Below are 22,500 nucleotides of genomic sequence, written 5' to 3' on the forward strand. Positions count from 1 at the left end.
TTAATTTTATTATTTTTCATTGCTTTGTGCAAAGGAAAAGACTTTTCCTGACAGATCTGAAGCTGACTTCATTTAAAAAAAAAAAACCTTATGAGTCAGTAATACAGAATGCTGCTAGGTTCCAATAAAGAGGCCTGTTGTGGAATATAATTATATTTCTGGATGGAATGTTATTTATAATTTGAAGATGTTAAACTATGCAAAGCAACAGGAGAAAGGTAACTCAGGAAAAATTCTGAATCTTTTTACTTTAAAACCTTAAGGCTTTAGCCATTGTTCAGCAGCCAATGAGTTAACCACTAAAATACTTGCAAAGGTTTGTGTAATATGCTTATTACTAAGTGTAACCTTATTTTGACCATCTTAAAAGATGTAACAGACAAAAGGAGTAGGTTGAAATTTCACACAAATGAATCATCCTTCTTAACCATATTGTGCACAAAGTGAATGTCACTAAGAAGGCCAAAATGACAGGCTAGAATTTCCAGTTGCTGGGGACTCCCCATGTGGTCAACATTTATTTAAGAAATAAATATCCACTTCTATTAGATTCATAAAATAATAATGGCACACAGAAAGGATATAAAGGTACATGGCTTTTTGTGTAACAATGCTGTATTCATTATAAAATTAGAATGAAAGGGGCTCAGTGTAAATATTAAATATACTGTATGTTACATTAACAGATGGGGACTTGCCAAGACAATTTGCAAATAATATTCAGAAAAGAAATGCTGCTTTAAAAGCATGTTTGAATATCAGTACAAATGTATAAAAAATAATAATAAAAATAAACTTTGTAACATTCTATTCTTTATAGTGATCTGAATAATACAAAAACATTTTTTTTTTTTTAAAAAGTATGATGAATGGGGCTAGAAAAGCCAAAACAGCCAAATAAAAATGGCCTTCCACATCTTGTTAGACATCATATTAAATGAAAGGGCTAGAAAGGACCAAATTTAAATGTGCATGGATGTATTTCAATTATAAAAAGAAGCATTTTTGCAATATACTTTCACTAGCAAAAATCCTGATAGTTATTAGTTTGTAAGCAGCATACGCACATATGCTGTGAGGGCATGTGCACCAGTATTCAAACGCTACACTCTCTCAGAGAGTCACAAATTAAGTCTTCACGGGCACAATACACACCACACAACTGCGAAACCATTTGGACAAAAAAAATGAGAGAACTGAAATGAAAATATGATAATATTGGTGATCTGCATCTCTGAATATAACTGGAACTCTGAACACTTGAGGCAAGTCACCAAGAGCGAGGCAAAAAAATCTGACACAACAGAAGCAGTGATAGAAGACCCTGTAGACCAGAGTGTGAGGTGGTAATGAAAGATGAGAAGCAAGTCTTGGCCGGAATGAAGGGTGCAGTTGGGGAGTATTTACACATAAATAAAATATAAACATATAGGAGAATTAAGTTCATTTCGGACATTGAACTTTATTCCTGATTACATAGGAAGTCAAAGAAGGGATTAATAGAGAAGACAAGGAAGACATTCATTATGTACTTAAGTGGAGAGATGGTACATTGGGGGAGCAGCCAGAATAGAGTTGCATAAGAGGCAGATAGAGCTAATTACAGTAATTTCATAATTACTATTTGCACTGTGGTCATGTGGTCACAAAATAAATAAATTTAGCTTCATGTAGTATAGTCTAGTCACCATTCACTAAAATTAAAAAAATACATATTTATTTTTATCAGCATAACTATTCATGGAATATACTAGCGTTGTCTAACAAGCAAGTGGGCCAGAACCCAGCCATTGTCGGGTTTTTTGTTTTGACTGATGAGGTTTCATGACCCTGTGTTTAGTTACTTAAAAGGAACACTGAACTCAATTTTTTTTCTTTCGTGATTTAGATAGAGCATGCAATTTTATAATCTTCATACAGACCCTCAACAAAGGTTTCTACCTCATTATAGATTAATAGATCATTTTGTCTCTCTCTCATAGAGTTAGTTAGAATATGAGTGCCTGTAATCCCTCTCTTTTTTTAGAGCTTTTGTCGCAAAGTATTTTTGTAAAGCAAGTTTCCGTGTAAATTTGTTAATGTCAACATATATATCAAACATTTTATGTGTATTTGAAGGACAATATGACAACCCCTTCCCCAGAACTCTTATTTCATCATCATTCAATGAATGATTAGAAAGATTGAAGATCCCCATCTTCAATCTCTCCAATTTCTCCTTTTTTGAGGAGTTTCCTCCCCCTCTCCTGCCCCTTGGCCGTGTGGTCTTTTTATACCCTGATGGTTTTGCCGATTTTGATGCTGGGTGTCTTTTCTCCAGAGGGGAGACAAATTCAACTGGGGTTTGTCTAAAAAAAACCTTATTGATTATTAAATTTGCATGAGGTGGATGCTCCATCTATAAAACCTTGTTGGTTATGTGATCTTTCAGGGTAAATTAAAGGGGCGGCTCCTCCAACGTGGGAGTCAGGGGTATTCTGTGATCTTTCACTTCTCTCTAATGTGTTCTGTTCTCGTTCCTGAGGATATAGTACTTCATATCTGTTGTATGTAGGTACAGAATGAGTGTTGTGTTGATAATTATACAGGGATTTCTGTGTAGTATGATACGGTTTGTTATTAGAAGGATTTTGATCATTATAGTTATGATATGTCCCTGATCTACTAGGGGTATATCGGGACTGGTTATAATTAGGTTTATTTCCTCTATTAACTATTTTCCATTCTTGGTTAGGTGGTTTAGTGTATGCCATTCATCTATTAAATGTATGCACCTCCCCTTTAGTGTAGTCCTCGTCATCTCTTAGTTTTTTCTTTAATTTTCTAGCAATTATTTCATTTTGATATTCGTCTGTTGCCTTCAAAGTCTGTTTGTTTAATCTACCATAGTCAGGATGGTTAGTCAATAGTTCTAAGTCTTTTTGGACCTTTTCAATTTCTACTCCTATTTCATCAACCAATTTCTGTCTATGTTCAATCAAGAGGTCTATACGTTTAAAAGAACATTTATCTAATAATTCAATCCATTTTTTAGCTAATTCCAAATAATTTTTAAAAGAATTTTTTTTAAAAAAATTCTTAAACCCCTAGGTATTTGTTTAATATTTTTATATTTCTTTAATGAATTTAAGTCCCACCAGTGACGGTGTTCATTCTTAGTCCTAGAATGCATTAAACAATTGTTTAATGTCTTTGCTACCTTCTATATGGGAAACAGGTTAATTGGTAGTGTTTGCCCCCGTAGTATTCACTAATGCCAGTCTTTTGTTATTTCTTTCTGACATTGATAGCAAAGTCTGTGCAGCATAAATGGCCCTACAGTGCTTGTGAACGTATGTTGGATGTTTGCTCCTCTTGCCACTTCATCCGGCATGGTTTATGATACCGAGGAACGAGTAAAATCTTATCCTGGGACTTTGTGCAAACACACCTGCCTTCTATGGGATCTTAAAAGACTAAGGGCTAGATTACAAGTGGAGCACTAAATGATGGTGTGCCCGCAAAAACAAAAATCTTCCAGTTTGCGGGCATGCAATAATTAACCAGCCATTACAAGTGGCTGGTTATTTCTACAGCTCGCGTGCTGTAACAATTGGCGCTCAGAAAATTAACCAGGCACTAGGCAGTTTTTTGAGTCTAAAGTTGGTGCGAGTGGCCTTTACATTGCGGTCTATGGGAACTGTGTATTCCCTGTAAATATAAAAATATATATATATTATGTGTTAATATGTGTATATACACAAATATATATATGTATATTAAGCACATACATATATAGTTAGAAATGCTGCAATCGCTGCGCTCTAGTTCTGATGCTGTCTGACGATATTTAGCACTTCACTTGTAATCTGACCCTAAATTGGCTTCTCATCTCCACATTTTTTTATTTTTTTTTTGAGCAAGGTTTAATTTACTCTTCTAAAAACTAGCTAGCATTATTAATATCCTCTCCACAGGGAAGGACAAAAATATATCAAGCTAATGAATCATGTTTCAAGGGGCTGGATTAAAAACAAGAAGTGGTTTTCACAGAAATGGAGTATGCACCATTTCAGATGGAACTAGCTTTTACAGCAGAGGTGAACCTTATGAGATCACTATTAAAATGGTCAACATACAAATCTATTACAACATATCAGTATAAGTGAACAAAAGTAAGGTTGAATGGAGGAATATAAGTGAAAAAGATTAAGTATATATATAATATGATATTGAATCCTTAGCTAAGCTTATCATATGACATGGGAAAGCTTTGAAGGACTTCTTCAAAGCCCGGGAAGGACATTTCATTATTAGCTGCCAGTATTTGCCATACCAGCATGGGATGTTCACCTCAGCTGAACTGCACTTCCCTGACAATCCTATGACAGATACAGTATTCAAAAAGGAATGTGAGCATTTTGCCAATTAAAAATGCAACTAGTTCCAAGAATGATTAGAATTTAACATCTTGTAGTGCTTTGCTCTTGCTATAACATTTCATTTGATTTTTAATGCCATTTACTGGCCTGCTGCATGAGAAGTGATACAAAATAGGCTTGTGACAAACACTGCCAGCAAATAAGTAAGGGACTAAGCAAAATAAAATATTTCAATGTATAATTCAATCTTCATATCTTTTATATAATGATTCCTTTTTCAGGGCAGGAAGTAAGCATTAAATAATTATGGTTTCAGCAGCTTGTAACTGTAGACTACAGTGCAGTGATTCTAAACCATGGTGAGGAGACCCAAATGATCATGAGAATATTGCTTTTACTGTATATACTTCTTGGCTCACTGCATTTTCAGTTTTTTCTCACGATATTGTACAGATCAGGGACGTCCAAAATGTTTTATTAGGAAAGCTCATCATTTATGGTGTTCTGTACTTCAGATAAAAATATTATTGGGGTTATGTTTTTTTCATGAAAATTACATATGAAATTACTAATGCTCGATGTTGCCTGTAGACTCTGATATAGATGGAGCAATTGGCAGGACACAAGAATACAAACAAGAAACACACACAATTACAATACAAGTGAACAAATGATGATAGTTTTTATTGTACACACTTCAAGCAGATTTTGACAGAGGCCGTTTCCTGAAATCCGGTGACTAACCAGACTGAGGCTACGTTTCAAACTTGCATAATCTTCAACAGTGTTTTTCAGGTTCAGTCATCAAGTTCCCTTAAAAACCTCAGTAACTGTTGTAATCAAGATATAATATCACCAAGGTTATATTGTAGGCTGAGACTCAAGTATAGAGACACCTCGCATCCAATGACCTTACATTTCCACAATATCAAAGATAACACATCTCAATACTGGTTAATTATTGGGTGCCAGGAAAAAAAAGGCTCCAAAACATGGGGTTAAAGGGATAGGAACGTCAAAATTAAAAACGTATGTGATTCAGAGAGAGCATGTCATTTTAAGACACTTTTAAAGTCACTTCTATTTTTAAACGTGTTTTGTTCTCTTTGTTTCCCTTGTTGAAAAAGACACAGTTGTCTCGTGATTGGCTAGCTGACAATGTTCCTTCAGCAAAGGATAACAAGAGAATGAAGCAAATTTGACAATAGAAAGTAAATTGGAAAGTTGTTTAAAACTATGTTCTACCCAAACCATGAAATTAAATTTTGCGGTTTCCTGTTCCTTTAAAGACAGCCACATTTTTTTTTGTGCCGGCACTATTAAAGGTTGTAACCAAATGTTGAAAGGAGTAAACTGTAGTCAGGCAGAGGGTGCCTCAAAATTTGGTATGAAACATTCCTGTATTAGCTATTAAAGTCTCTGCTCATGGACACTTTTATTGTGTTTCCAAATGATTCATTTGCATTTCTCACTGTTTTCATTCAATTTCAAATGTCAGAATTAAACATTAAAATTAGTTTCTTGTAAGGAAAGCAAAAAAGATCAAATAAGACTATTATACATATATATTTTTCATTTAGGCCTTGTACAAATGTTCATTTTTTTGGAATTACCTTACTCTATATGACAAATCTAGTGGGAAAGACCCTGTAGAGTTTTTTTGTTGCCTAGGTAATATTTGAATCTACCTCATTCAGAAGTTTTAGATTATTTTTATGTTTAAAAGTATTAGGACCAACTGCACTTACAAAAATTTCCCTTCAGAGATTTGACTCAAGTAATGCAAGGCAAACACTACTGAGATGAACAATAGTAATAATTCAAAGTATGAAACTGTGTAGGTGTGCCAAAATACCCCAGAAGTAAAACTCACATTCTGATTTTCTCCATGTGACATTCCAGAAATAGTCATTATCTTACTGATGACTGTAAATAAATCAGTTGTTAAGGGAAACTCTTGCCCAGCAGGTTAAAGGGACAGTAAAGTCATAATAAGACCTTCATGATTTAGACAGAGCATACCATTTTAAACAACTTTCAAATTTACTTCCTTCTCTTGTTATCCTTTGCTGAAAGGTTTATCTAGGAGAGCTCAGGAGCAGCAAATAACCTAGGTTCTAGCTGTTGATTGGTGGCTGCATATATATATGTATATATATATACTACCTAAATCATGAAAGATTGGATTTCATGTCCCTTTAAAGAATCCCCATTTAAACAGTTCTTAAACGACTGTTTGCTTTTCAGAGAGTTGAACAGTAAAAAGGAAGGCAGACTTTTCTCAATAAACATTCACATAATTCCCACATTTTGTGGCATATAAACCATGCTGAAATAAAAAGGGTTCCTTAAAAAAAAGGAAGAAGAGGGTGAGAGAGAGAATATATGTTTGTGAGCAGTGGCCACAGAGAACAGAAAATTATCTAATATAAGCGTTCTCTGTTTATGAACCTTATTGGGTAAGATAAAATCACAAGTCCATTCTTGTGGGCCACTAACCATTATGTTTTTTACTGGCAACAATCTGCATATCCCACAAAAGGCATATATACCAGCAAATGCATAAATGCTCCTATTTAATAAATGATCAAGTCCCTGACACATGGGGGCTTCAGTTTAGAATGCTTAAAGTGAATGTAAACTTTCTTGAATTAGTGCTCGGTTTTTAAAAATACTATTAAAAACAGGGGCACTTTCATTCATGAAAGTTTACATTGCACCATATTTTTACAAATACTTACCTTTCTCTTGTGCAAAGCCGGATCGCCGATCCCCCGCCCGCTGTGCCTCTGTACATACGTCACCAATGACGAAACTGGCTTCCTCCAATCATGGCTTCTCTCCCAGAGTGTCCATCTTGTGAGGCCATGCCATAATTGGAGGAAGCTGGTTTCATCATTGCTGTGCAATTACAGCAAAAGCAGGCGGGGGATCGGCGATACGGCTTTGCACAGAAGAAAGGTAAGTATTTGTAAAAATACACTGCAATGTAAACTTTCATGAATGAGAGTGCCCCTGTTTTTAATAGTATTTTTTTAAAAAAACGGGCACTAATTCATTAACATTTACTTTAAGGGGCTGCACACCCAAATATTATTTTGTAAAAAGGGTCACATTCAGGTAAGGTTGTAAGGTACATTCTATTTGCCGTTTTCTCCTCAAAAGGGCTATTTTGAGTTCTGGACACTTTGTTTGCCCACTCACCAAAAGACCCCAAAGCACAAGGTTTTAGAAATGCTCTTTTCCTGAGACCACAATAACTATGGAACACTGCAAAAACTCTGTATAGGGCTGCACTTGTCCTATGGCTCTCCAGTTGGCCATCCCTGCTCTGTATATTAGAGCATGTCATTTTTGAATTACTAACTGAAATGGGGTTACACACATAGGAAATGTCTTGCTTGGGAGCAACAGGCCTTCCAACACCCAAGCAGGGAATGGATGGTAGTTGGCAGCTACATATTACTGCCGGACCGGATTGGCTGGCCAGATGTGTCCTGCTTAGGCCCTGTAATGCTTGTTGCTCCCAAGCAGGACTCCCAAACATAGGAAGACAAGTAGAACGCTTGAGTCAGTAATGTCATTAGATGCTCAAGAGAATTACAGCCATTTTAACTTTAGAATGTCTCTTAAATAAACAGATTTCTATCCCACAGCAACAAAGTTGTTTACATCTGTTTACCTAACAAGACATCAATATACCACTTTGAAATGTATTGTAAAAAGCACTTATATATGTAAATAAAACAGACAACGTCCACCTCACTAACAAAAAATGCCAGAATATTCACTTCTGACACAATAGCAAATACAATACATAGTTAAAGGGATATAAAACAGGCTGTTTATTCTTGTTGAATACCTCGTTTTAAAGAGATACGATTGTTTAATATACTTCTTTGACCCATGTTATCTAATTTGTATTAAATAATATCATGAAGTCAGTCACATATTTTGTTTGTATACAGTGATACGTTGGCTAATATCACGGCTCCTGAGATTCATCAATCCCTAATATATACATTTAACATTTATTTATTATGAGATAAACTGGATACTCACCACATCGGTGCTAGTGATCTTGGCCAAATGTTCCGTGAGACTATCGCCAGACAGTGAAATTTCTCCATCATCAAACTGCAGCCCACAGATTGCGGCTCCTACACTTCCAGTTGCTATCATTGATGGTGGGTACATGGCAAAGTTAAAGTCTGCAGAAACAGGCAACACAGTCAGAAATAGAAGGAAAAAGAGCCCTATGCCAAGACATGCATTAACCGAGGCGGCAGTGAACTAGCAGACAATGCACTGCATACATAAAACCCTATTGCCACTTGCTTGTGAAGTGAGCTATGAAAAGCAATGTAACATGTAACATAGCTATGCATTTGGTACATTACACTTGGAACAGTAAAACTGCAGCACACACAGTATTTAGTTTGTTTTTTTTATATTCTATATGTAATTTATGCACTCACAGAAATTCTCATCCTTGGATGCTGAATAGAGACACAGTGCCCCTGCCAACCAGCACTGCTGTAGGTCTAATTCCACGTGTGGTCACATGAGAGCATTTCAATGCCCAATAACCTTGTTAGCTCCCTTAATGTCATTCATAATGCTAATGAGACAACTGGCGAATGGGCTAGAGGCCCAGAGTGACTAGGGATCAGCATCAAAAAAAGTTTTACATTACTTCTCACTCTCCTCTAGCTAACCTCCATAACAAGCACCATAAACTTGGATATCAAAGCTACACATGCTTGGTCTTTGTTGGACAACAGGCTCCAATTTGTATCACAGGCTCTTATTTTTAGCATATTAATTAACTGCTGCAATTGGTGCGGGAAGTGTCTCCGAGTGCAGAGTGTGGCACTATTGTGTGAAGTCATCGCCTCATCTCAAGCTATTGAAAATTGTGTCAGTGACCTCTTTGCTGATAAGAATGCAACCTGACGTGCCCACAAAAGGACAGGGGGCGGTGCACCAATTTCATGCACATGATTTTCCAAATCGCCGAGACCCTATTTATGTGGAAAGTGGAGGGGAAAAAAAAGGAGGCCAGAGAAAGGCCACCAAGGAGTCTGAATAGGCAAAAAAGAACAGGCGGGCTAATAAAGATTTTAATTACCATATATCCATATTCAATGGGAGCAATGCCTACTTGACATAAGATATGCAGCGGGAAAAAAAATTAAATTATGAAATATCACAAAACAATAATACATTGACTAGAACAGAATCTCTAGCTACTTTGGGCTGACAATTTTGATAAGTCCTCAAGATGTTCCAAAATATACAGAAAAAAATAAAATCCTTTTTGAACTTATTAATCTTAAAGAAACAAAATTATTTTTATCTCTTTAAAGTAGGTCATCGGTGTCTTGGATTAGTTTGTTTTAGGTATCTGTATTTCTTTTATATATCATGAGTGTCATTGTCCCCCCCCCCCCCCCTACTCGTGTACCCAGCACTAAAAAAATAATAATTTGGTGGCGACTTACAAATGAGTAATAATAATATTTGCATAGTATGTATGAGAAATGGTCCAATTGTATTCTTTGCTGAAGATATACCTAGGTAGGTGTCTGAAGCACTATGTGGCAGGAAATAGTGCTGCCCATCTAATTCTCTTGTAAATTGATAACATTGTAGCAAAGCTGCCATATAGTGCTCCAGACATATGCACACTCCAGATCTTATGTCCCTGCTTTTCAACAACAGATACCAAGAGAACAAAGAAAAGCTAATAGTTGAAGCAAATTCAAAGATCTTTAAAATGGCTTCTATCTGAATCATAAGAGAAAAAAAATCTGAGTTTCATATCTGTAAGTTAAAGGGACATGAAACGCAATTTTTTTTTCTTTCACGATTCAGAAAGAGGATATAATTTTTAAAACAACTTTCCAATTTACTTCTATTATCTAATTAGCTTCGGGAGCGCGCTACATTCAGTTTAATGGCGCGATCGGGTGCGCTGTGACAGCGTGGCCGCAATGCGCTTATAAAAAAACAGACCCCCTCAGTAGAGCCAGGAGCGGCGTGCAGCAAAATTGAACTTTGTAATAAAATATCTCTGGCATACTTTGTTGTATAACGTTGACGCCAAGCTAATGTTATATAATTCCGCGCATAGTGCAGAATTACATAACACTGCATACTTTGTTGTATAACGTTGACGCCAAGCTAATGTTATATAATTCCGTGCATAGTGCAGAATTACATAACACTGCATACTTTGTTGTATAACGTTGACGCCAAGCTAATGTTATATAATTCCGCGCATAGTGCAAAATTACATAACACTGCATACTTTGTTGTATAACGTTGACGCCAAGCTAATGTTATATAATTCCGCGCATAGTGCAGAATTATATAACATTGCATACTTTGTTGTATAACGTTGACGCCAAGCTAATGTTATATAATTCCGCGCATAGTGCAGAATTATATAACATTGCATACTTTGTTGTATAACGTTGACGCCAAGCTAATGTTATATAATTCCGTGCATAGTGCAGAATTATATAACATTGTTTTGTAGGTTTACTGGCTCTTTCTAAAGCTGGCCAGCCGGGAAAACTGAGCAATCGGGAGAAAAGGGCCTTGGTAAGAGAGGTGATTAAGAACACAATGGTCAATCTGGTTGAGCTCCAGAGATCATGTGTGGAGAGGGAGACATTTGCAAAAAAGCACCTAAAAGACTCAGACTGTGAGAAGCAAGATTCTCTGGTCAGATGAAACAAAGATAGAACTACTTAGCCTCAATTCCAAGGGTCATGTCTGAAGTACATTAGGGGCAGAACTTTTTTTCACTTTCTGCAATTAAATTGTTTTAGTGAAATTTTTTCTATAGATCATTTTTAAATAAAATCCAATTATAAATTAGGCAGTTACACTTAAGCACCAGTTCAATTATAATGTGTTGGTTAACTGGAGAATAAAGCAATAATATAGTGCAGTAGTTGAACACTGCATTTAAAAAATGTCTCTTAAATAAATGTGTTTCCTTTTCTCTTGGTCTAACATAGAACGTCTTACATTAAATAAAATCACAGCTCTGCACACTGGGAAAGGCTTGGGAGGCAGGTTTGAAAAAAAAATCTCTGAGAGCCAGTTAACAATCAATGCACTGCTGCATATTTGACAGTTCACTACAAACAGCACTTTGCTCTGGATGCACTGTGTTAAAGTGATAGTAAAGTTGAATGATTTAAAGCCCAGTATTTAAAAATACTTATCTGGTAATTTTCTTTTCTCCTGACTGTCCACAACTGCATTATTACTTTTGGAAAATACAGAACCTGGCCACCAGGAGGAGGCAAAGACACCCCAGCCAAAGGCTTAAATAACTCCCCCAGTCATTCTGCCAAGTGAACAAGGAACAGTAGGATAAATATCAGGGTGAAAAAAGGTGCCAGAAGAACAAAAAATTACTGCCGCCTCATAGACAAAACATGGGCGGGAGCTGTAGACTCTTCCTGTCAGAAGAAAATAAAATTTTCAGGTAAGCATAATTTATGTTTTTCTTCTTAAACGGGCAGAGTCCACAGCTGCATTCATTACTTTTGGGAAAACAATACTCAAGCTAGATGACACTGAATGCCAACAACGGGTGGGTACAAAAGGCGGCACACCTTCAAAAGGCACCACAGACTGAAATTACCAGACACCCTATTAAAGATATAGACGAGACGGGTAAAAATCCGAAGCCCAGGTAACTGCACATTAGTTACACCACCAGCAAACCTGAGCTAGAGACCCCTCAGTCCCAGAGTCCGTCGAGCTCAAAAAGCCTACGAGGAGTCATCCACATGGCTCTCGACTAAACTGAGAATCCGGCCGAAAGACTAGGACATCTACCTTCCCGCAAAAGGGAGAACAGATTCCCAGAAGAATCCAAAGGATCATTCCACACGGCTCAACAACCATAGAACAACACACGGCTGTCTTATGATAGTAGCGCCCACGGAGACAAACTCCCTAGAAACACAAGGACCTGATAAAAAAGAAATCCATACTCAGGGAAACACGTCCTAAAGAGGACTAGAGGGACACCCTCATATCCCTGACACAGTACCATACCATAAGGTACTCCAGAAAACATGCGCTCCCTGTTGCTTCGTAGTAGATCGAAACTTGCAGGCTAGGCAAGCATAGACAGCAGAAATAGGATAACTATCCCAGCAGTTAACAAAGAGCTCTCCAAGAGAACACCAAACCATCTGAACAGGAACTCTCAATGACCAGCTTCCAGATAGAAAAAGCCGATTCAGCCATCGTGGAACCCAAACCACCGAAAGCTTTTTAAAGCCTGCTAGCACACATTCAAGGTGGAAATAGGTGTAGCTATTTTCCAACTGCAAACTTTTCGAAATACCGGGCTCCAAGGAGCGTCCCCTACCAGCACCAGTAGAAACGAGGACAGCAAAAGTCCTCCCACCGAAGGGGAGGACAGACTCTAGAAGAAAATGGTCAACACTGCATAGATTAACCGATCCCCGACCTTCCCTCCAGAGTAATGGTCCCAACCCAAAGGCTAGTCAAAGACCAAAGACATTTCTCCTTAAACAGAGCTGTGCTCTGGTTGCACTGTGTAAGTTTTCCTTAGCACAGTGCATCCAGAGCAAAGTGCTGTTTGAAGTGAGCAGTCAAATATGCAGTAGCGCTGCAAAGCAGCAGAGCATTGCTTGTCGACTTGCTCTCAGAGAGAAAAAAAAAAAATCAAACCCGCACCCTAGTCTTACCCAGTCTGCAAAGCTGTTTATTCTGAATGTAAGACGTTAGTATGAGTTTTGCATCTTTTTTATTACTACATTTCTATGTTAGACCAAGAGAAAAAGGAAACATATTTATTCTTTTTATTTATTTTTTTTTGAATGCAGCTAATTTGCAATGCAATTTTCAACAACTGCACTATATTATAAAACATTAAAAATGGCTTTATTCTTCAGTTAATCAACACATTGCAATTTAACTGGTGCCTTAATGTAACTGTCTAATTTAAAATTGAATTTTATTTAAAAATAACCTGCATAAAATTTTTCACTAAAAAAAAATCTCATCGCAGAAAATGAATTAAAGTTCTGCCTCTGGGGCTACAGGGTTTATGTATCATTTAGAAAGCATGCCCTATTCATAAAAAAAAAAAACAACAAAACAGGTGAACACTGACTAACAGTAAAATAAACCTTAGTCACTGGGTCAAGTAGTCTACATAGTCACTGGGTCAAGTAATCCACATTGCAGGCTCCCCCCCCCTCCCCCATTTGTTTGCTCTTATTTTGCAATTAATCCCAAACAGCTTCTACACAGTACAAACCTACAGTATTCCTCTATAATTCACCATCTACAACACACTCTATCAACACACTTGTCCATATTGATGGCAGCTGACATTAGCAAAGCCCTTCTCTGCAAATGGCTCATTTAAAAAGAATGAATCACCTTAATACATGCAAGAATAAGTGTAGACAATTCTTGTTTATCTGCAAATGTTAAAGGGACACTGAACCCAATTTTTTTTTCTTTCGTGATTGAGATAGAGCAGGCAATTTTAAGCAACTTTAATTTACTCCTATTATCAATTTTTCTTTGTTCTCTTGCTATCTTTATTTGAAAAAGAAGGCATCTAAGCTTTTTTTTTGGTTCAGCACTCTGGACAACACATTTGTATTGGTGGATGAATTTATCCACCAATCAGCAAGAACAACCCAGGTTGTTCACCAAAAATGGTCCGGCATCTAAACTTACATTCTTGCATTTCAAATAAAGATACCAAGAAAATGAAAATTTGATAAAAGGAGTAAATTAGAAAGTTGCTTAAAATTGTATGCTCTATCTGAATCGCAAAAGAAAAAATTTGGGTTCAGTGTCCCTTTAAGGATGGTGTTACCACAGGCAATACTGGTCCCTATGCAAGAGCTCTTCATAAAATTGTATCATTTGCAGTATAGTGTCACTAAATTAAATTATAAATGTTCCAAATCGCATAAAACCCTGTGACTAAACTCATCCAAGTCAACTTGGCAATGCCAAAGTCTGCTATATAAAGATTTTACGAAGGATAAAAACATTCAAATTGTAATTTTTTTTTTAATTTTTTTTTTTAACTGCCGGGGCATTTAGAAAGCGGAATAATTTTGATTCTTGCATATTATATTGAAAGGGATATGAAACTTTAAATTCCTGCTTTTTTATTTTAATGAAAAGACACCAAGAGAACAAAGAAAATTTGATAATAGGAATAAATTAGAAAGTAGCATAACCCCTTAACCCAATAAGCGGTATAAAAACACGTTGTGCGGTCTTTAGACCGCTGCTTCATAACTGGTCTTTCTGGCGAGTCTGCAGGCTCGCCAGAAACACGGGCCCTAAAGCTCCGTACGGAGCTTGATAGAGATAGGCCCCATAGTTTGCAAATTAAATACTTTTCAAAATTTGGTTAATTCTCTAAATATCCTGAATTGAAAATCATACCTAAGTAGGCTCAGGAGCAGCAAAGCATTACTAGGAGCTTGTTGGTGATTGGTGGTTCAGATGAGTTTTACTTATCTCCCAGTAGTGCATAGCTGCTCTAGAGTGAACTTTAACTACGTATTTAACCCGTTTGCCAACAGTTAAACACATGGGGGGGTAGTTATCAAGCCGTCAACCTCAAATACGCTGGAATTCCGCAGCGTATTTGTGGCGAGGCTGATTCGCCTTAGTTATCAAAGGCTCGAGACCGGCAAAAGTAGAATTTTGTGACGTAAGCTTCGATCCGCCGGACTCAGTCCGACACAGATCGATTCTTACGTCACTCCAGATGTTCCGCACACAAGTGCGGCACATTCTCACTACTTTTGCTAGCTATCAAAAAACTAGCAGGTACGCTCGGCACTTTTACGGCCCAGCGTACCTGGTTTTCAATCCGCCACCCCTGGAGGCGGCGGATCCCATAGGAATCAATGGGAGTCTCACCATAGCGAAAGTACAAGTTCGCTGCTGACAGACATCCCATTGATTTCTATGGGAGCTGTCTACACCTAACACCCTAACATGTACCCGAGTCTAAACACCGCTAATCTGACCCCCCCTACACCGCCGCAACTAAATAAAGTTATTACCCCCTAAACCGCCGCTCCCGGAGCCCACCGCAAGCTACTCTATACATATTAACCCCTAAACCGCCGCTCCCGGAGCCCACTGCAACTATAATAAATGTATTAACCCCTAAACCGCCGCTCCCTGAACCCGCCGCAACCTATATTAAATGTATTAACCCCTATCCTGCCCCCCCTACACCGTCGCCACCTATAATAAATTTATTAACCCCTATCCTGCCCCCCACTACGCCGCCGCCACTGTAATAAAATTATTAACCCCTAAACCTAAGTCTAACCCTAACCCTAACGCCCCCTAACTTAAATATTAATTAAATACATCTAAATAAATTAACTCTTATTAACTAAATGAATCCTATTTAAAACTAAATACTTACCTTTAAAATAAACCCTAATATAGCTACAATATAAATAATAATTATATTCTAGCTATCTTAGGATTTATTTTTATTTTACAGGTACCTTTCAATTTATTTTAACCATGTACAATAACTATTAAATAGTTATTAACTATTTAATAGCTTACCTAGCTAAAATAAAGAGAAATGTACCTGTGAAATAAATCCTAACCTAAGTTACAATTACACCTAACACTACACTATACTTTAATAAATTATTCCTATTTAAAAATAAATACTTACCTGTAAAATAAACCCTAAGATAGCTACAATGTAATTAATACTTATATTATAGCTATCTTAGGATTTATATTTATTTTACAGGTAACTTTGTATTTATTTTAGCTAGTTAGAATAGTTATTAAATAGTTATTAACTATTTAATAACTACCTAGCTAAAAGAAATACAAAATTACCTGTAAAATAAATCCTAACTTAAGTTACAATTAAACCTAATACAACACTATCATTAAATTAATTAAATAAACTACCTACAAATAACTACAATGAAATACAATTACATAAACTAACTAAAGTACAAAAAATAAAAAAAGCTAAGTTCCAAAAAATAAAAAATTAAGTTACAAACATGTTAAAAATATTACAACAATTTTAAGCTACTTACACCTAATCTAAGCCCCCTAATAAAATAACAAACCCCCCAAAATAAAAAAAATCCCTACCCTATTCTAAATTACATAAATTTCAAAGCTCTTTTACCTTACCAGCCCTTAAAAGGGCCATTTGTGGGGGCATGCCCCAAAAAGTTCAGCTCTTTTGCCTGTAAAAGAAAAATACAACCCCCCCCCCCCAACATTAAAACCCACCACCCACATACCCCTAATCTAACCCAAACCCCCCTTACAAAAACCTAACACTAATCCCCTGAAGATCATCCTACCTTGAGTCGTCTTCACTCAGCCGAGCCACCGATGGAACTGAAGAGGACATCCGGAGCGGAAGAAGTTAATCCTCCAAGCGGCGCTGAAGAAATCTTCCATCCGATGAAGTCATCATCCAGGCGGCGCTGAAGAAGTCTTCGATCCGGCCGATGTCATCTTCAAAGAGGCGCTGAAGAGGTCTTCTATCCGGGCGAAGTCATCTTCCAAGCCGGGTCTTGAATCTTCCTTCCGCCGACGCGGAACCACCTTCTTCACCGATGGACTACGACGAATGACGGCTCCTTTAAGGGACGTCATCCAATATGGCGTCCCCTCAATTCCGATTGGCTGATAGGATTCTATCAGCCAATCGGAATTAAGGTAGGAAAAATCTGATAACTTAGGCGAACGTATTCAAGGTCCGCGGCGGCGAAAGTAGGCGAGCTTAGGCGGACGTATTGGGCCGGCGAAGCCAGAAAAGTAGACGGCTTGATAACTACCCCCCATTATATGCAAGGAACAGCACAACATTAAAGTGAAGGTAAACTTTGGTGAATGAAAGCCCGTTTTTTAAAAATACTATTAAAAACAGTGGCACTTTTATTCATCAAAGTTTACAAAGCAGCCGTTTTGTTAAAACAATTACCATTTTTTCCTTTTCACAGCTAGAGCAGCTTCCCCCACATAGAGGTCCTCTATACACATGTCAGCAATGACGAATCCTGCTTCCTCCAATCACAGCTTTCCCCCCAGGGTAGTCATTGCCTGAGGCCATGCTGTGATTGGAGGAAGCAAGATTAGTCATTGCTGATGTGTTAATAGAGGATCTCTGGGTGGGGGAAGCTGCTCTAGCTGTGAAAAGAAGGTAATTTTTTTAACCAAACGGCTGCTTTGTAAACTTTGATGAATGAAAGTGCCCCTGTTTTTAATAGTATTTTTAAAAAACGGGCTTTCATTCACTAAAGTTTACCTTCACTTTAAAGAGATCTAACATTTTCTTTTTGGGGCCTTTAAAACTAACTAAGTGCAAATAATAGGAATGTCAAATTGCCTTTAAAAAAAAAAAATATACAAAAAAGGAGGCAGAACCAATACAAAAATTGTTCCCAGCAGGACACAGAGGGCAGTAGAATGAATGAAATGTTTGGAAGAAGTTTTCTGCAAGTTAAAGGGATAGAAAGTGCTTGGGTGCATTTCAGTTTTAACTAGAATAATTTTTGCATTGTACTTCCATTAGCAAAAAAAAGATTCTAGTAAATGTTATTACTTGTTTTAAAGTGGCATACACACATTGCACACATTATTAGAGTCAGCAGGCAATACACACTACCACCTCTCTAAGCAGGCATGATGCTCTAGTCACACCAAGCATATCTGAGTATGCTGCTCAAACAGTAATAACTCTTACTCAAAACATATAGCAAAAAGGCTGGTTTCTAATTTACTCCTATTATAATTTTTTCTTCATTGTCTTGGTATGTTTATTTGAAAAGCAAGAATATAAGTTTAGATGCCGGCCCATTTTTGGTGAACAACATGGGTTGTTCTTGCTGATTGGACAACACCAGTAAACAAGTGCTGTCCATGGTCCTGAACCCCAAATTTGCTGGCTCCTTAGCTTAGATTCCTTCTTTTTCAAATAAAAACAACAAGAGAACGAAGAAAAATTGATAATAGGAGTAAATTAGAAAGTTGCTTAAAATTGCATGCTCTATCTGAATCATGAAAGAAAAAAAATGTGGGTTCCGTGTCCCTTTAAAGGGACAACAAAATAAATGTTCTTTCATGATTCAGATATAGTTGCTTTATAGACTTGCTAGTGAGAGCTAGCTAAACACAACAGGTGTGCCAATAACAGACATAAGTGTCGCCACTAATCAGCAGCTAGCTACCAGTAGTTAATTTCTGCGCGAGTCTACCTAGGTATGCTTTTCCAACAAAGTATAGCAAGAGAATGAAGCAAAATGGAAAGTTGCTTAAAATGACATGTTCTGTCTGAATCACGGGGGAAAAAAAAACAAATAGGGTTATATGACCCTTTAATAAAGTTAACATTTTAATATTAATGTATTTAAAAAGACAGTTTAAGACGCTTTCATTTATTGTTATAAAGCGTATTTATGATGCAGTACAGTAATTCTTGACAGATTGGTAATAGCTGGGTTTCTAGACAAAACAATTACATATAATGACAAGGTATTTCAGATACTGTTCAGAGTGATATCACCGCAACATTTAAATTGTTTTTCAATTTGCTGTTACCACAAAAATTGTCATGTATACATCTCTATCAAAACCGATCTTGCAGCTGTAAAAATATTTGTCCACGCTTGCCCAAATCATCAATGATCTATAATAAAAGATTGCTTTAGAGTGTACAATTAAAATAAGCCTCAGCTTATGGAAGTTATGCCACAGAATCTTTACAAGCACAGAACAAGTTAGTTATACAAAAGAATGCTCTCGAGCTTAACACTCACACCACAGCAGTACTGAAGTAAAATGTACACATGCTTAGGTAATGTCATGTAATTAAAAGGGACACTAAACCCCAACAAAAATATTTTATGATTCAGGTAGAGAATACAAATTTTAAACAACTTTCCAATTTACTTCTATTATATAATTTGCTTCATAATTTAGATATCCTTGTTGAAGAAATAGCAATGCACATGAGTGAGCCAATCACACAAGGCATTTATGTGCAGCCACCAATCAGCAGCTACCGAGCATATCTAGATATGCTTTCAAGCAACGGATATAAATAGAATGAAGCAAATTAGATAATAGAAGCAAATTAGAAAGTTGTTTAAAAATGCATGTTCTTTCAAAATCATGAAAGAAAAAAATTGTGTTTCATGTCCCTTTGATTTAACAGTGAAGGGTTATGATCACATACCCCCACCTCTTCGTCTCTTCTTTAATTCTTCTTGGAAGCCCCCCCCAAGACCGCTTTCTCTTCATTTCCTCCCCCAGCCCCTAGGACATTAGGAATGGGGACAATCACCAAATTATGTATGTTACTGACAGCAACAGATATTCTGTGTGTTACAGGCTGTGACCAGGTGATTCACTGTGTTCTAAATTACTGAAGCACAATCAAAGGGTTAATAACGGTGTCCCTGGCAATTTAAGGACTAATGTGAGACACCCCAAATTTAAAAAAAAAAAAAATTTTAATTTCTTAATTATATATATATAAAAAAACTTATATTTTGCTTTCTTGCGTGTGAAGGCTTACAAAGTATGATTAGCACAACATCTGCGGAATTGTCCCTGTCGCCCAATCAGCATGTATACAATCTGTCTCTTTTGTTGTTGTATGTGCATGCTAAAATATATTTACATTCCATGTCCCTCTGAAAGGAACAGATTCAGTAAACCAAATGAAGCGTACTATTATTAGAGAACTGCTCCCCCTAGTGAACATCAGAATTTTTTTTAATTTTAAATGGACAAAGACCAAAACTGAAAATAAAATCGCTTATGTATAATAAATACAAATGCAAGTTACATTACCGGGCATTCTAATTAAAAAAATCTTGCTGACCCTAGATAACTAGGCGTTTTCCTCCAAAGCGGAAAAACATAGGGACACAGACAGTTATTGGAGGAGCCGAGCGTCCTGCTTTGAAAACACATTTTCTATGGTCAGTAATGCAAAAATGACATGCTGACAAATTATTCCTTTTTTTTTTCATTTAAATGTGCATTTAAATCTAACAAAACAACTTTATTTAAATTTTTATTTTGTAGTAATTTGTCTCAGGATTCTACCACTAGTTTTCAAGGTTATTTTTCCCTTAGTATTTAGTCAATCAAACAAGTGAATGCACATCAGCTTCATGAGTCTGCGCACATGCAATACAAATTCAAAACAGTGTCACATGCTGCTTGCGCCATTCATTTTTGCCGGTTATGATATATTTCGCCAGGTTACATGCTATAGGGCTCAGCAATGTGCTGACATAACAAAAGCATGCCTGGCCCAGCACAACTAGTCGCAATGGGCTTGTCCAGTCTATACTGCCTCATATAGGCATCACTAAGCACCGGTGATGTCACCTGTGCACAAGCATACAACAGTATCGAAAGGATTGCCTCATTATTCAATATAAAGTGAAAGTCGCTTCATACTACAAAAATGAAGATAAAAAGGTAAATTAAGGAAGTTAGAAAAAAAAAAAAAACTCATGCAGGCACTGTACTGAATTACTTCACTTACCCAGTTTAATGTTGCTTTAATACCATTTGTCAGCTGAAAAAGTGACAAACTGTAAAGTTGATAACTGATGAGCAAGGACACTAAGATTATACGATAACTAGAGTCAGCTAAAGAATGTAACACGTGGGAACCTGATACATTGTCACTTTAATACACTGCAGGCATATATAATTATCTCTCAATATTGATCTCATCTAACATTACATGAAATGTTTCATTCAATGCATTTCTACTCAATATAGAATGATAAAACAGGCACAGTAAGTTGTGATGTAATGAAATATAAAGCAGTAAATTAGGTTTTATTTCACTTTTAACCATTTTAGGATTTTGGACTGGCTATGTCACAAGTGCCACAGCCTCTATAATCATGACCTTGTGACAGCTGATCACAATGTCCCACACCCCACATCAACAGAGGATGGTCCTCTGATTCCACTCAGATCGCATTAACCTCTCCAGAGGAGCAAGAGAATAAGCAACACAGTAATCACATTCACTAGACATCATAAGAGCCCTTAGAGTGCCTGTCTTCATGACGTGATTGAACGTCACACGGGCACTCAACCGGTTAATCCTAAGAGTGCAAATAATGTTACCTTAATAGAGGCCTTGTCAGCAAATATTCCGCTGGAAGGCACTATTTCTTTCCAGTGGGCATATTTCCCAGTAGAAGACAAATCACCCAGTCCATATTTGTTTTATGAAACCACTAAAACCATAACTGGAAAAGACAGTTTGTTGACAGTAAAGCATCTGACATGCAAAGCCAATGGTCTCCATTTATTGAGATATTTTAACCAAAATTGTGTTATCAGTGAAATAAAAATCAAAATAAAGATCAACCAACACAATTATCCGCCAACTGCCTACTGTCCAGAACTAGAACCCAATTGAGAGAATACTTAAAGGATCAGTAAATAAAGTAGATTTGCAGAATCAATTTAATGCATGATAAAAAGACATTGCAATAGCACTTAATCTACTACTCATTTGAAGTTCAGACTAACACATTTCAAACATGTCTATTTCCACTCCTCCTGTACCATGTGGCAGCCATCAGCCAATCACAAATGCACATACATATATTCTGTGAATTCTGGCACATGCTCGGTAGGAGCTGGTGACTCAAAAAGTGTAAATATAAGAAGACTGCACATTTTGTTAATGGAAGTAAATTAGAAAGTTTAAAATTGCTGCTCTATCTGAAATAACTAAAGTTTAATTTTGACTTAAATGCTTCCACTACAGTATTAAAAAGGGACACTCATTATTTACCATTACAACTTTACTGGAAAGACTACAAAGTGCCTACATAACAAAAATATAGTCAACACATGGGACCAAGATGCAACTTTCTAGTATATTTTAACTGGTCCACAACTACCTCTCCACATTTGCAATACTCCATAAAGCTAACAAATGGAGATGGTGCACAATGTCTTCTGTGCCAATGGCTCATTCCAATATGGTCCCTATTGAAGAAGAAAAAAAAAAAACAATGCTTCTGCTACAACAAACAAGCAGCCA

At 36.8% G+C, this 22,500-nt stretch overlaps 1 protein-coding gene across 2 annotated transcripts in view; it reads right to left on the minus strand.

The window, feature by feature from the left end:
* CCND2 (cyclin D2) overlaps positions 1 to 22,500 on the minus strand; it is a 73,923-nt gene that overhangs the window by 42,135 nt on the left and 9,288 nt on the right. The window contains exons 4-5 of one of the 2 annotated variants that reach the window (XM_053718745.1): positions 8,424 to 8,572; positions 5,025 to 5,191 (exon numbers count right to left, since the gene is read on the minus strand). In XM_053718745.1, coding sequence (XP_053574720.1) covers positions 5,159 to 5,191; positions 8,424 to 8,572 — 182 coding nt within the window. In that variant the 3' untranslated portion in view covers positions 5,025 to 5,158. Of the gene's footprint in view, positions 1 to 5,024; positions 5,192 to 8,423; positions 8,573 to 22,500 lie in introns of those variants that run through there. The other variant, XM_053718744.1, reaches the window with a different exon arrangement.

This window comes from Bombina bombina, chromosome 6 (genome assembly GCF_027579735.1).
Source record: "Bombina bombina isolate aBomBom1 chromosome 6, aBomBom1.pri, whole genome shotgun sequence".
Taxonomy (NCBI): domain Eukaryota; kingdom Metazoa; phylum Chordata; class Amphibia; order Anura; family Bombinatoridae; genus Bombina; species Bombina bombina.